The sequence below is a fragment of the Drosophila yakuba genome, chromosome 3L (genome assembly GCF_016746365.2).
Source record: "Drosophila yakuba strain Tai18E2 chromosome 3L, Prin_Dyak_Tai18E2_2.1, whole genome shotgun sequence".
NCBI lineage: Eukaryota > Metazoa > Arthropoda > Insecta > Diptera > Drosophilidae > Drosophila > Drosophila yakuba.
The window spans coordinates 4,502,643-4,516,509 of NC_052529.2; the positions used below are offsets into that span (position 1 = coordinate 4,502,643).

General features: G+C 43.8%; 4 protein-coding genes and 1 non-coding gene across 5 annotated transcripts; 2 read left to right on the forward strand and 3 right to left on the reverse strand.

The window, feature by feature from the left end:
• Positions 1–7,117: 7,117 nt before the first annotated feature.
• Positions 7,118–9,385, forward strand: LOC6532857. The gene is made up of 4 exons (XM_002093558.3): positions 7,118–7,524; positions 8,105–8,486; positions 8,549–8,685; positions 8,741–9,385. The coding sequence occupies exons 1-4, from the start codon at positions 7,381–7,383 to the stop codon at positions 8,828–8,830; spliced, it is 753 nt and encodes a 250-aa protein (XP_002093594.1). The 5' UTR covers positions 7,118–7,380; the 3' UTR covers positions 8,831–9,385.
• On the reverse strand, positions 7,591–7,863 carry LOC6532858. The gene has a single exon (XR_005561390.1). It is a non-coding gene; the product is annotated as a U11 spliceosomal RNA (small nuclear RNA).
• LOC6532859 (gustatory and odorant receptor 63a) lies at positions 9,211–11,460 on the reverse strand. The gene is made up of 3 exons (XM_002093559.4): positions 10,993–11,460; positions 10,784–10,933; positions 9,211–10,664 (listed from the first exon to the last, which is right to left on the reverse strand). The coding sequence occupies exons 1-3, from the start codon at positions 11,269–11,271 to the stop codon at positions 9,549–9,551; spliced, it is 1,545 nt and encodes a 514-aa protein (XP_002093595.1). The 5' UTR covers positions 11,272–11,460; the 3' UTR covers positions 9,211–9,548.
• A 43-nt stretch (positions 11,461–11,503) lies between these two features.
• On the forward strand, positions 11,504–12,121 carry LOC6532860 (ragulator complex protein LAMTOR4 homolog). Its single transcript, XM_002093560.4, has 2 exons — positions 11,504–11,709; positions 11,767–12,121. Exons 1-2 carry the CDS (start codon positions 11,564–11,566, stop codon positions 11,972–11,974), a joined length of 354 nt encoding a protein of 117 aa, XP_002093596.1. The 5' UTR covers positions 11,504–11,563; the 3' UTR covers positions 11,975–12,121.
• On the reverse strand, positions 12,057–13,791 carry LOC6532861 (vacuolar fusion protein CCZ1 homolog). Its single transcript, XM_002093561.4, has 4 exons — positions 13,631–13,791; positions 13,479–13,576; positions 12,620–13,413; positions 12,057–12,559 (listed from the first exon to the last, which is right to left on the reverse strand). Exons 1-4 carry the CDS (start codon positions 13,712–13,714, stop codon positions 12,078–12,080), a joined length of 1,458 nt encoding a protein of 485 aa, XP_002093597.1. The 5' UTR covers positions 13,715–13,791; the 3' UTR covers positions 12,057–12,077.
• Between the last annotated feature and the right edge of the window lie 76 nt (positions 13,792–13,867).

Consider the following 13,867-nt stretch of genomic DNA (forward strand, 5'->3'; position numbering starts at 1 on the left):
CTGCCAGCTTTGCGAAAAACTTTTGCCCAAAAGAAAACCCTCAGACAAATAAATTCGATTATATTGCACTTGAGAAAAGAAGTTGTACTAAAAATATAAATCCTTAGAACTTACAATTGAATGATATATGTGTATTTATTAAGTAATAGATAATAAATGAATTGGGTAAAATTCTTTAGAAATTTAAAAATATATTTTGAATAAAAGAATTCTTTCATTGTTGAGTCTATCTATGAAGTCGCGACACTCAAAATTAAAGGACACTCAAGTTTTGCTGATTTGTTTCAGTGTTTGTTTCCTCTTTTTGTTCCTCACTCCCCGCTGAGACGAAGGCGGTCGGCATCCGTAGGGGGCGTGGCCTTTGCATTTTTTCAGCTTTATTTTCTGGCCCTTCTGCTGAGTTGTTTGTTTGGCCAAAGTTTCGAGCCAGCGAGATGCCTAATTCGTTTACCAAATCCACTTTACATAGTTGAGCGAGTCGCAGGCACAAAATATGAAAATTCAATAAACTACACTGAAGTCCTGAAGGACTCCCGCTGGTCCTGCCACTTGAGGCTTAATTGTGCGTCGCTCCACCTGCCGGGGAAAATGGAAAATGGAAAATGGCAAATGGCACGTGCAACACACGCGGAAAATGCGGAAAAGGGGGGAAAAACACGGGGCCACACGCACGAACTGCATTCGCAAGTGGGCGTGCATAATTTATGCTAATTCGCATGAGAAACGCAGCCAAAAATAATAAAAATATTTATGAATAAATAGAGCAGCAGTCGCAGTGAAAACATGAGCTTTAAGATCAACCTGAGTTATGACAAATTGTTTTAATGAACATTAGCATTGCAGTAAGCCTAATTCCCAGGGTATTCTTTTGACGTCAGTGAAGCTCATTAAATCAGCTAATCTAAGATTTAGTGGTGCTAAGTTGCTTAAATAATTGCTCAAGCTTGCTTGGTTAATTGCACATTAAATCAATCAATGTCGGTTAAGAATTTCCTCGTGTGGACGTACAGAGTTTTTCTTACTTCCCACAGTTAAATGTTTAGTTTATGCTTTTTGATTTTGCTAATGGGTAAAAGGATTATAAGTATCTTTCTATAGAGTTCATTATAAACTGTTAGGAACTTGTATAATTCCATTGTAGTGAAAGTAGCAGTTCCATGATTTTCCAATGTCAGTACTCCCTAACGACCTGTCTTAACCCCTTGATGACCCCAAACAAATGGCACTCTGTAATGACCCGCCACATGTGGAAAGTCTTTCCGCTTCACGCTCCGTCAATTGGCTAGGCGACATAATTATCAGAAGTCCTCCAAAAAAAATACGAATATTATTACTGAGGCTAATTTCGGTTAGGTGCTATGTGCCCAATAATTAAAAGATCATTTCTGAGTGCGGGCTGTCGATTCGTTGACCTTCATTGACGCCTCTAATAACTTCATTAAAAAACGCTCCTCTCTATTTGTTCCATTTCATTTTAATTGCACGCAAGTAAAATGTTTGAAATTTGGTAACCAACCCGCATGGCGGAAACCATCAACTTTTTTTTCTTTTTTATTTTGGGTGACATTTCTGTGAACGAGAATTTCTTGCTACATTTTTTATGAATATTTCCTGACGCAGCTCCTCTGCTTTTAGTCATTATTCACACTGCAGTGATTCCACAGCAAGATAGACATTTTTCCACAAGCAAAGGAGCATAAAAAAAGCCTAAGAATGGAATATAAAATACCCAAAGGACATTGGAGCTGGGAAAAAAACTTGGCCGCTTTGTAGAAAATTCATAAAACTTCCGCTTGGGAAAACTGAAGAGCTGGGTAGGAGATTTTATAGGCCCGGGTCAGCAAACAAGAAAATGGCGCATTTTAAAGTGAACGGAAGCAAAAGGAAATGGCAAGGAAAAGCGAGAAAAAGAAGTCTATACAGTCCAAGGAAATTTTCCGTGTCAAGAAATTTTCCTTCTACTTGAAGCTGCTTTGCCGCCATTTTCTCTTTCTCGGGGGTTGCGATTTCCCGAGCTTTTCCTTCCCCCATTTTCTTGTTTTTTTTCGCTCTGCGGGGGTGGCTCTGCAAGCGAAAATAAACAAAAATCAAAGTTGCAAATAAGAAGAAACTACAAAGTAAGTTAGCATAAAAAAGTTTAGCGGCGCCTTGTTTTTCGGAAGTTTCAACATCTTCAGCGGGGGGTGGAAGAAGCAGGGGGGTTGCGTCCTTAGCCCACCCCCACCCCCTTTCCACCAGTGCCAGGCAAACACACACAGACACACAGATACAGATACCGGGACAAAAGATTCCGTCGAGCACTTTTCGTGCAACAAAAGCCGGAAACAGCCGGCAAAAAGAAGCTGAGGAAAACTCAGTCAACATCCTCTCAAGTGCTTCCTTCGCTCCTTCGGCTGCCTTCCACTCGGGGATTTCGGTGCTCCAAGTTTTTGCACTTGGGAAAAATCTTTGGAAAAGTATTGCAACTCAACTGAATTTAGAACTATAAAGATTAATTACTTATTGGAGATTTACCAGCTACAGTTTGTGTGCCTAAATGGCAATTAAGACTACTGTATAATTAGTTAAAAAGATATGTTTCCATTAATTACTTTCTAGATTGATTAATTTTCGCAAGTGTCCTACTTCTCAGCATGCAGCCAGCGATGTGGCCGCTCAACCAAGCGCAAGGACAGCTCCCGAGAAAAAGGACGAGCTGGAGAAGGACGACAGCGATGCTCCCTCACCTTGCTCATGCTGATCACGTCTATTTATTGTGCACATAATATGGGAGCAGCTCCAAGCCAGCAGCTCCTGCCCCAACTTTCGCCCTGAGTTCTCCTGCTCCTTGGACTCCGTTTCTCCTCCTTTTTCTGCTCCTCCGGCTACGTGCGACGCATGCATCGCTGGACACGCTTTGGGGGTCCTTGGTGGCCACCCACTCCTCCATCCTGCTCCTTTGGACACTTTTTTCCCTCCTATTCCCATATTCTCCGCCATGGAAAATTCAATTATCGAATGCGAATTTTTCTTCTCGTTTTTGTTTCCCTTTTTTTCCTTTTTTTTTTGTTCTCCTCGTTTCCGCTTCGAATGTTTTTTTGTTTCAGCCGAAAGCATCCCAAGACGAACTTTCAGCGTATCAGCATTTATTTGCTGTTGATTTATGCAGCGAACACCCCCTGCCACCCACCACCACCCCCACATTTTCAGCCCCCTTTGGGCTGCTCGCTCAGTCAAACAATCGACATCCAGATCCCCATCCACATCCACATCCCCATTCCCATCCACGTTCAGATACAGATTCAGATCCAGAGCGCTGTTGAATATTTGCCAAGTATGCTGATTGAATTTTTTCCAGTTGACTAAATGATATCAAGGATATTTGCCAGGCAAGCGCGACTGCCTTTGGCTCCTGCCAGCAGGTTACGCCTCTTAAAGCCTATGAATTCCACGATTTTCCCGGCTTGCAGGACTCTCGAGTCATCTGATTAGATTTGGCCACTGGGCATTAGATTAAATATTGCTTAATTTAAGGCCAGCAGCTTGACAAACAAAGGATAAGCCCAAGGGAAAATAATAACCCTTCATTTGCAACATAATAGTTACAATGCCCAATGCTAATTAGATTTATTTATAGGCAATGCCACAGGATATTTTATACCACTGATGATACTACCATGAATATAATGTTTTCTATATGAAATTCGATTGGCAGTTGCAGAATGGGCTTGCATATATCTTTTCTATCCATAACTAAGTACAACCGCTTTGTGCAACTACCAATTTAATTACAATTGCTGCTGGCAGAGCACCGCCCACATTTGCAACGGAGCAGCTTCCTTCTTCCTTGCCAGCAATCCGTGTTTGCCGTTCTGCAGATGCATCCTTTGGATGAATCCTCGTCCTTGATTACCAGGCGACGCTCACATTCATAAACCATTTAAGCAGCAGTGCCGGCATACGAGTATTGACAATTTCCAATATTTAGACAGGCAACTACTAATAATCGTGTTTGGCCGGCGTAAAGCGAGCATGCAGTTGGCAAATACCCGACCCGATATCCCAGATGAAACTATCCATCCACCGGATTGGATGCGATGCTATGGCATGGATAATTAACACTGCTGCCAAATCGTGTGGGCTAAACATCGGCGTACTGCGATCTATTTGAAACCGTTGCCCTGCAATAATTAATATGCCCAACGTGCAGCAGACAAATTGTGGGAAAGGGGCTCGAAAAGGGGGATTCACGGACTGCGGAGTGGGTGCAAATGGTTCGAGGCTGGTGGGCCGTAAAAGGCGTTAAATTGACACAATTGAACACACCCTTGAGACTCGAGTGTTTGCGATTGCCGTTGCAGGAACTGATGTTGCTGCCGCGTGTTGCTGTTGCTTCTGATGGCGAGGGTGCATGTTTAATGGCAACTGGAACCACATCTTCATCATTGCGGCATCGCATAAAATCCGCGAAACAAGACAGCGACAATACATTCCCGCTTATAATGGGGGATCGAATCCCCCAAAAAACCCCCTTCCGTATTTGGTCTATGCAAATATGTGCGACAATTGATACTTGGCGTCGAAATGCGTAATCCAAAAACGTGACAACGTTTTAAGGGGATTGTATTCATTGTACTGTGCCAAATGCTAAGTCAAATTATGTATCTTATAGGAGAAGTATGAATTTGAAGCATTCAACTGCTTAATCTCTCAAAGAAAATATTTTGAGTATATATTGTATTATTTTTGTAAAGACTTTTTAACAAAAATACATCTTTACTTCCATAATTACTTTCAGAGCCCTATAAACTATCAATACCACTTTTTAACCCCACTCCAGAATCCAGCAACTTTCATAGATCGAAAATGCCTGCAAACCCAACTGTCAAAACAGGCAAACAAATTGTGCAAATAAGTCGGGGAAATGTTATTTATGCCCGTAAGATTTTCCGTGATTAAATAACTAAGGCCCTGGCCAGTCGCCTCGCCAGTCCGTTTGTGTTGCAGAATGACAGCAGTTGCAACTTAGCCGAGCTCCAAATGTGTCAGCATCGGTTGCATATTAATGGCCCGGAGGTGTGCATGCCAATTGTCATGCGCTGAAATGCTTGTTAACAACGTCGATTGCTTTTGGCCAAGTCAGTCGTCTATATATCCCCAGTCGCAGTCGTAGTCACAGCACCAGCCCCACCCCCAACCACAAAGCAAATCGAACTCCACATCCACTTCCAAATCGGAGCCAAAACCAAAGCCAAAGCCAACTCCTTTCTCAACTAAACCTCCTGCTCTGCCACTTTTTCCTCTTTTTAATCAAAAAGAAGTCGATGCTCCTGACTCCCGACTCCAGACTCCTCCCCCGTGGCAATAACGCCACACATTTGTAATGTTGCTTCTGTTTTTGGCTGAAAGAGGAGCCCAGGAAGCAGCAAAGACAGCAGAGGAAATGCACCGAATGCTCACACTGAGAAAAACCAGCTGGCAGTAGACTACTAAAGTAAAATGTTAATGTAAAAGAAGTCAAGGTGGAATACCATGAAATATTTTAAACTAAGTAAAGAAATTAGAAAATATAATAATAAAATAATATTTTTAATCATTAATAGCAGCTCCAGAACCCTTTTCAGTTATTTGCGGTGCATCTCTTAGATGCATTTTACAAGTTACTTTAAGGCAATCAATTTGTAGTCGAATCGCGTGGATCGCAAGCGGGCGGGCGGGTGATGGGCTGGAAAAACCAATCAAAAGAGCGTTGCGAACGCAAATTGAACGGCAAATGGTTGCAAGATGATATTTCAATACACCAGCTTGCCGGGATCACCTGTGCACCGCACTTCCAATCCTTTCACTCCCCTTTTGGCCAACACTTTTTGGCCATAAATTATGGACGGGCGACGCCTGCGCGCAGTTTTCTTACTTTTTTGCAGTTATGATTATCGCGCCAGGATGGAAGATGGGGCAGCTAAGCAACATATATGTATGTTCCGTTCCTGTGTGTGCAAACAAATGTAAAAAATTTTTAATTGACTTTTGCAGTTTCGCAGTTGCCGGAGCCACCGCCAGTTGCACTTTTTATGGCCCCTCGCGTGTATGGCAGCTTAAAAGTTAATAAAACACGCCCAATGATAACAAGCCGCCAACAACATATACTCGTATATATATATATATATATATATATATTGCCCCTGAGGTCTTCATCATCGTTTCGTATTTCCCAACATTGTGAGATGATCCGCCAGAACCGCCAGCATCCCAGTCGATCCTCGCCAGGTTACCAGAAGTTTTCGGAGCTTCGAGCTCGTAGAAAAACAATCAATTAGGCCCACAAGTAGCTTCCAACTCCAAGGGAGCGCCATGAGTTTCCGTCTCCCCCATTACCCCAATTCCCCATCCCAAGATCATGATGGTGATGATGGAGTTTTGGCTGGTTAGGTTGGTACCCATGGCTGGCATGTTGCCCAGTGGCATCGACACGACTTTGATTCTCTTTCTGCACCGACTGGCAGGAGTTTTATGGCCTGCTTTGGCAAAATTTATGTTACATTTTTATAGTTCCAGTGTAAATTGACTTTTAAAATGCAAAAATTTATCATAGCAACGGGCTGCAGTATGCGGGGGCAAGTCCCGCGCCAACTTTAATTGCCTGGCCTCGCAAGACGGTGGCAACTCTGGCGGAAGCTTCGAAAAGTCAAAAGAAAGCTTTGTGAATGGGGCGATAAACATCTGCGCGTTTTCAAGAGGAAAACAACCCCCAAAAAATGTTTGCTAAAAGGCTGTTTTTTTGGAGAACGTTTAGATACCCTTAGTCATATGTTTATAAATATTGTAATTTTTGGAAAACGAAATGAAACTTTTAAAATATATCTGCCTTGCTATATACAAGTCATCGTTTTGCCTGGGTCACCTTGAAGTAATGAATCCGGGTCACCAATTAAAAGATAGATTACTTATGTAATGTAAGCTCTTAGAATTAGTGCCTAATAATCCAAAATATTTTTTTTTAACTATAGTTATTTTGTTTTGTGAATTATCTTTATATATGTATTGTATAAACCAAACGCATTAGATAATCAATAAAACTTAACGACAGAGTATGAAGCAAAACACAGTCGTAAAAGCTTTCCGCCAAGTCAAAACATTTCGCGGACCTTGGCACTCAACGTTGTTTTATTCATATAGTTTTTTTTTTGATAAATTCGCCAGTGTAGTTTAAGCATCAAACCAGCGGAAAAGCTCCGGAAAAGTTTGAGTTGCGTGGGTGTTGCCCCTCCACCTTTTCGCGACGTCTCCGAGTCCAATTGCATGACGAAACAGCCGCGGAACAGTTGCGTCGCTTTTTGATTAACTGGAAAAGCGGGAAAAATCCATAAATTGATTGCGGAAAACTAGAGAAACTATAGTGAAATGCTGCTGCCGACGGTTAGCAGTGCATCAGGCGCAGGATGCAAGTGGAAGAACTGCTGTCGCCGCAGCTGGGAGATGCTAATGGCACCCGTATCGCCCAAGAACCTCAGGACCACGGCCCTCCTCACCAGCATCTATCAGTTGGTAAGTTCAAAGATATATATCACTAGGCAAACATTATGTAAGATTAGAGAACATGGATATCTCAGGCGGGGCGCAGCGCACGGGCACGCAAGGAGATTCGGGGAATCCCCGAGCAATCCGCAATGTGCAGCCGCGGCCCCAGAAGCAAAAAATTACGCACTGGATATGCAAAGCCATACCCCACTGGGCGCGCAAGGAGGCGTCGAAGGCGGCAATGGAACGCTCGCCCCCGCCCACCACTGGAAATCCAGGAGCGGAGCGAAGGAGACGCTCCTGCGGCGCAATGCGTCTGCACTTGAGTTCCGTGATCGGGAACGTGCCAGGACGAGCGCCCTTTTAAAGCTCTCCATTCCACATATAGTGGGGGTTGTTGCGAGAGCTGCTAGAACCAGTTGCGAATTATAGAAGCAGCTTTTGGGCGTCACTTAGTATAGGGGGAAATAACTTCAGCTGATCGCTGGGATGTTCCGGTTTTCACAAACACCAATTGTAATTATTATATACTATTTTATAATAACTTTTTAAGCTATAATGTTATTGAAAAACGTGATCCTTAAAATTCGTTTTATGTGTTTTTCAGCTGATCTCCCACTGCGCCCTGTTCCTGGTGCTCTTGGGACTGGCTCATGCCGAGCAGATGTGCGAGGTCCTGGAGCTGGACATCCTGGACCAGAAGGACAATGGTTTCTACAACATGTCGCCCTTCCACAATGATCTGCGGCTGCAAACTGCTACCCAATTGGCCGTCGCCACGGAGAATCTACTCTACGTGATGGCCGGAATAGCGGGTACCTACGCCCTGAGTACCATATCCCTGTTTTTCGGAGTCCTCAAGAATCGACCGGGCCTAATCATTCCCTGGCTGGTCGTGGAGTTCCTCTTGATGATCGGCTTGGGGGCACTGGTCTTCATGCTGAGGGATACGAAAATCGTGCAATTGCTGGGTGGTCAAGTGCCCTACTGTAAGTTTGGAATTTAGACTTACATTTTGAAATGTATGCTTTATAATATTCTTATATATCAGTTATCATCTGCTACATCTTGATCTGCATGGACTACTGCAAGTGGTATGTAATGCATAGCTTCTACCAGAGTCTACGAACCATGAACAAGCTGCGGGAGATTGCCACTGTGGCCATACCTTGTCCAGCTCCAGGAGCCGTAAGTTGGAATCGAATATTTCGAAAACATCTAAAGTAACTTCCTTATCCATTAGATACCATATCGTTTTCAACGCGAGCACATGTATCTGGGCAGCAATGGATATAAACACATACTAACCGAGTCTCCCGATGGACAGTGTTAAATGAGTACTCAAAGATTGGATATATTTGGAACTTCCCATCAGGTGTCTTGATTGCAATTGCACTACAGATTCTGTATTGCAAAACAGAGTGTGATATGGTTATAGTAGAGATACTATTTTAAATAGCCAAGGGATATGGAGCGGCTTGTTAGAAAGGCAAAATCGGTTCAAAGCGGTCGGTAAAACATAAACTATTTTTGTGTAGAAATAGCTCTCAAAAGCACCTAAAACGAATTAAACAAAAATAATTATTAGTCAGCAACACGACTCGAACTCGGAACTTCCAAGCGAAGGTCGCACCTTCTAACCTCTGGGCTACGGCAGCGAAACTCTCGCGAAAGCCGAGGTTGATTTAAAACCAAAATCTTCTCTTATATAAATTAGCGTTCAAATAATAGCAACGAAGTTTAAAGCTCAGATTCTCTGTAGAGTTACAACTATTGTACTATAATATGCCTTAAATTATGTTGACTAGCAATATTTTAAGTATTTCTATTTAGTAGCACAGAACGAAATAAGTATGAATATCAAATAAAAGTGAAAAATTGTAACATATCTAATGAACGTGTTTTTATTAGTTCCATACTTACTTAAATATTGTTCGTACAGCTTGAAAAATGTTAGGAATGTTGAATTTGCGGTGCTTTTATTATTTGGCCTCAGCTACAGATGCACATTACCTAATAATATCTTTAATTTCTTAAGAGTATTTGTTCCATTATCCTTTTCTGCCCTTTTGCTTCATTATTGGCGGTGGCAAAGTGGTTCCTGCAGTGGTGGTACTCGGAGTACTGGTACTGACTCCCATTAGGCTCATATCGTTGTCCAGGCTGTCCATAACAAAGTCCACCACGGTGATATTAGTAGCGCCTTCAGAATCCCCCTTGTCTGTAGGGATACTGATCTGAAACTGCAGCAAGACCACCAGATATGTGACCATTGTGGTTAAGAGTCCTTTGAAAAGACTTCTGTTCACATCAAAGAAGCCACCACAATTAATGGTCGATGGATTCATTTCGGTGGCTCGCAAAAACATATTTATCTCCGTCTGGGCATCCGAGTTCATCCAGTTGAGCTCCACCATGAGTAGTTTCTTCTGAAAATTGGTTCGCACATTAACCGAGGCATAATGTGCCTCATCGCAGATATAGAAGAGCAGTCCTATGTTCCACAAAGCAGTTATAGTCAGTCCAATGTCCTTGATGCCAAATCCCTCAGAGAGCTGGGACATTAGTCCATAAATCGAAAGGGTAATGATGAAGAACAGGTAGAGGCTCATGAAAACAAAGGTGTAGCACAAGGCATTTCCAGTATCCCGGGTCAACTTGCTCAATCGAAGCCACAAAACCCGATAGTCCGCCACCATGGCAGCGGGTCCAATGTGTTTCAGTGCCTTCTGGAACCGCTCCGCCAGAAGATGAGCCGTAATGCTCATGGCCTCGCAGATGAGGAACCACCACGCACCCAGCATGGCAGTCAAGTTGTCCAGGATGCAGTAGGGCACCACCTGGTTGATGTTCAGGTCCGACATGGTGATGTGCGTGATGACCACCGATAAAACCGAGAGAATTGGCAGCACGGTGGCAATATATACCGCTTTCTGTCGCAGTTTTAGGGGCAAACTATGTCCGGATATCTGGTAGTACAGCACCTCAAAGTCATCCCAATCATTGAAGAGTTTGGCTATCTTCCTGGCCTCGTACCACAAAATTGGTATTATCATAATGGGCAGGATGTTGACCAGAAACAGGTAGGCGATCACCGCCTCCTCGAAGGGTCCACTCAGGGATCGCACGATGTGGATGCGGTTGTTGGCCACATAGCCTACGTAGCACTAAAAAAAAGTGTTTAGGTTACATAATACATACAAGAAGTATAAATCTAAACTGAACCGAAGTTTAAATTGTGAAATGTTGAGTTATGTAACCCATTTCTGCAATCAAACACACTCACCGCCAAGAGCACAAAGAAAACCACTGAGTAAATAAAGGAGGCGGAGTTCATTTCGAACCTGGCACGAGCGGGACCATTTCGCACGATGGGTAATACTCCAATAATCCTCAAAAACCAATTGACGGGAGCTATGTTCCTGTAGAAAACACTCTAGAACAGCGATATCCAGTTTTACAAAGCGGGTTCAACAGCATATAAGATACACCCACCGGCGTAAATTCCGGGTTATTGGAAGCCGTGCTTTCCGAGCTCTTTTTTCTTTCCAACGGAGGAGCTTCATAGTCCGCATCCAATCGCTCCGCCAATCCAATGGAGTACTTGCGTACCCCGTACAAGTATGCCTGAGCATTAGCACTGTTTAGCGGTTTTGCGTTTAGGAACACCGCGTCACCCTTCTTGCGTCGATAGTAGTTGGCCATTCCGGAGAGACTGTGTCCGGAATTTCCTTGTCCATGGCCTTTTACCACTTTTTCGCCAGACGTTCGCATTAGCCATGCACCTGCACACGCCCCCTTATCGACCACGCCCCCTGTTGACTTAGAGCCGGAGTTTTAGTTTCCTGTTGATGTGCGTTGTTTGTCTTTTGAATGAATTAACCTTAGCCCGGTGTCCCAATTTCGAATTTGTGTCAATGGCGCGCAGTTGACGACTTACAACACTTAAGCCGGTTTGCCAGGCTACCGATTTGGTATTTAAATGCTGAGAAATTTTTGGTTCCGGCGCGTCTGGTCACACTTGTAAGTGTGGGTGCGAAAGATAAATAAATAAATATTGTTGAAAATGGACAGGGAAAAGTTGATTGCGCCCAATCAAATTGGTTATCTGATACTAAAGGAAGATGGAGCAGTTCTGGAATCCGGTGGAGATCTGAAGAACGATGAGCGTAGCGCAAATGTGATAATGGGATTGCTGAATCTTACAGAGAGGTGGGTTTTCGAAACAAAGGCTGATGGAATTTTCCAATAATTTTGCACCTGTTTTAGCATCGACGACTCCTTCATGCCGAACAGCAGCTGCGAGAGGATCACCATCGACTACGAGCAGCACTACTACAGCATCTGCATGTCCAACCGTCGAATATACATTGTTAAGATCAGCAAATCGCAGAACGGAGTCACCACGACCACGAGCTCCTCCTCGTCGAACAGCGTGTATAACGATGCCAGCGATTCCGGGGCGGTGCTGGCTTGAAATCCGTCTTCGGATGTCCGGCCAACTTGCAGATTCTGTTGGCAAGCAACCGGGCCAAGACCCCACAATTGGCGCACTCCCATTCTTTACCTAATTCTCCTTTTTATTTATCAAAAAATACATCATCTGTGAGCTCTTGCTCGAAAATGCGCCTCGCTTCCTGGGTGACGTCCAGCAGGGTGGCCTTGCTATTGCACAGGATCACATAGTACTGCCTATAGTTACAGCGCCGCTTCACAATCCAATAGTCATTAGTTGTCTTCACCTGAACTTCCTCGGCAGGAGCACTCTCCATTTCCGCCTTGCCACTGTCGTTAGCCAAATCCGCAATGATACTAAGCACATTGCGGGGCAGTCCTTGGGGCACGTGCTTTTGAAAGTTCGTGTGGTGCTGCAAGCTCTGTTCGTTGATGAACACGTACTTTGGTGCCGTTTCGCTGTTCCCAGTGGAGTTTTCTTGACCTGCCGCACCCACCGCCTCCTTAGTTAACTCGCTGGATATGTCCCGGGCCAACGAAGTCAGTTGGGGTGCCATGTAGCCATGGAGCTCGTCGTAGAGATCTTGTTTCGGCGCAGGCTGAGCAGCTGGAGGATCAAGAATGTTAATTTGTTATTTTGGCCAATTAAATCAAGTCCTTATCATACCATCCAAAAACAGGCACAGAGTTATGTGCAAAGCGCGGTAGATGAGCAGGTAGTACGCCTTGGCCTCCTTGTCCAATGTGATATAGACCTTCAGAGGATTGCCTTCCTCATTTACAACTTCGTATTCCTCTCCCTCGCCTTTCTGACGACTCCTTACGAAACCGCCCACCTGACATTCGCTTATGCTTCGCTTTAGTGAAGGAGAAACTGCAATGGAGGAGTTGCTGGCCTCGACCTTCAGCACGTGTTGCACGACATACGAGTGTACGCAGTGCAGATCCTCCGGGCTGAGTTTTCCGCCACAAAGAACCTGCTCCTGGTAGAGCATAATGCTCTCCTTGATGTCGGGAAAGGTTTCGCACAGGGTGCCAAAGTTTTGGGCACGCAAAAAGAGCGATTTATCCAGGGGAAGGTATTGAATGGAATGCAGCATATCGATGATATCACATTGCGACGGATCCCTCAGGTTGGACAGGTGCTGATCATAGAACTGAAGTAGCTTCTGGCACAGCAGTTCCCTACGCTTATCCGGATTAGATTCCTCACTTCCGAAGGAGGAAAACCATCCGTGTTCAAAGCGAAACATTTGATAGCATTGTCTAAGTATTGCTCTATAAATTCTGTCGGAGATCTCGGCACCCCGGTAATCGGCCACCTCCACGCCCTCCTTTAACCGCACCTCCTTGGGAACATTCAGGACCAATACTAACCAATATCCTGGCTCGGGTTGGTAAAAAAGTTGGGTCGTTTTTTGGGTATGCAATGCCTGGCAATCATCTTCGGAGGTAAAAGTTCTGCAAGTAACAACAAAATCCGTATTATTACACACTTATCACTCAGTAAAATGTTCCATAAATACCCAGTAAACCTTATGATGGCCTCACTTAGTCCCACATCCTTCATTTTCGTGTTTAATTCGATGTCATTTGGATGGTAAAACAAAACCTTTTTGTGTTCCTGTAAAAATTACTCATTAGGGGCGTATCCCTTTTATTTATTTTATTTGCTCACCTCGCCTTCTACTTGGCCAAAGCTCGAGTTGAAAATGTAAAAGCTGCGTAACGTTATTTCCACGCGTTGCAATAATTTAGCCATCTCTTTTTGCACAGAATTAATCGTATTTATCTACGCAAAAGGTAAATAATGAAATGGTACTAACGCCTCCTTCCTAACAAACAAGGGCTGCATTACACAAAGTGTAGTATGTTAGTATATACCAAAAGTAGTAATAGCGCCAAATTAACAAAA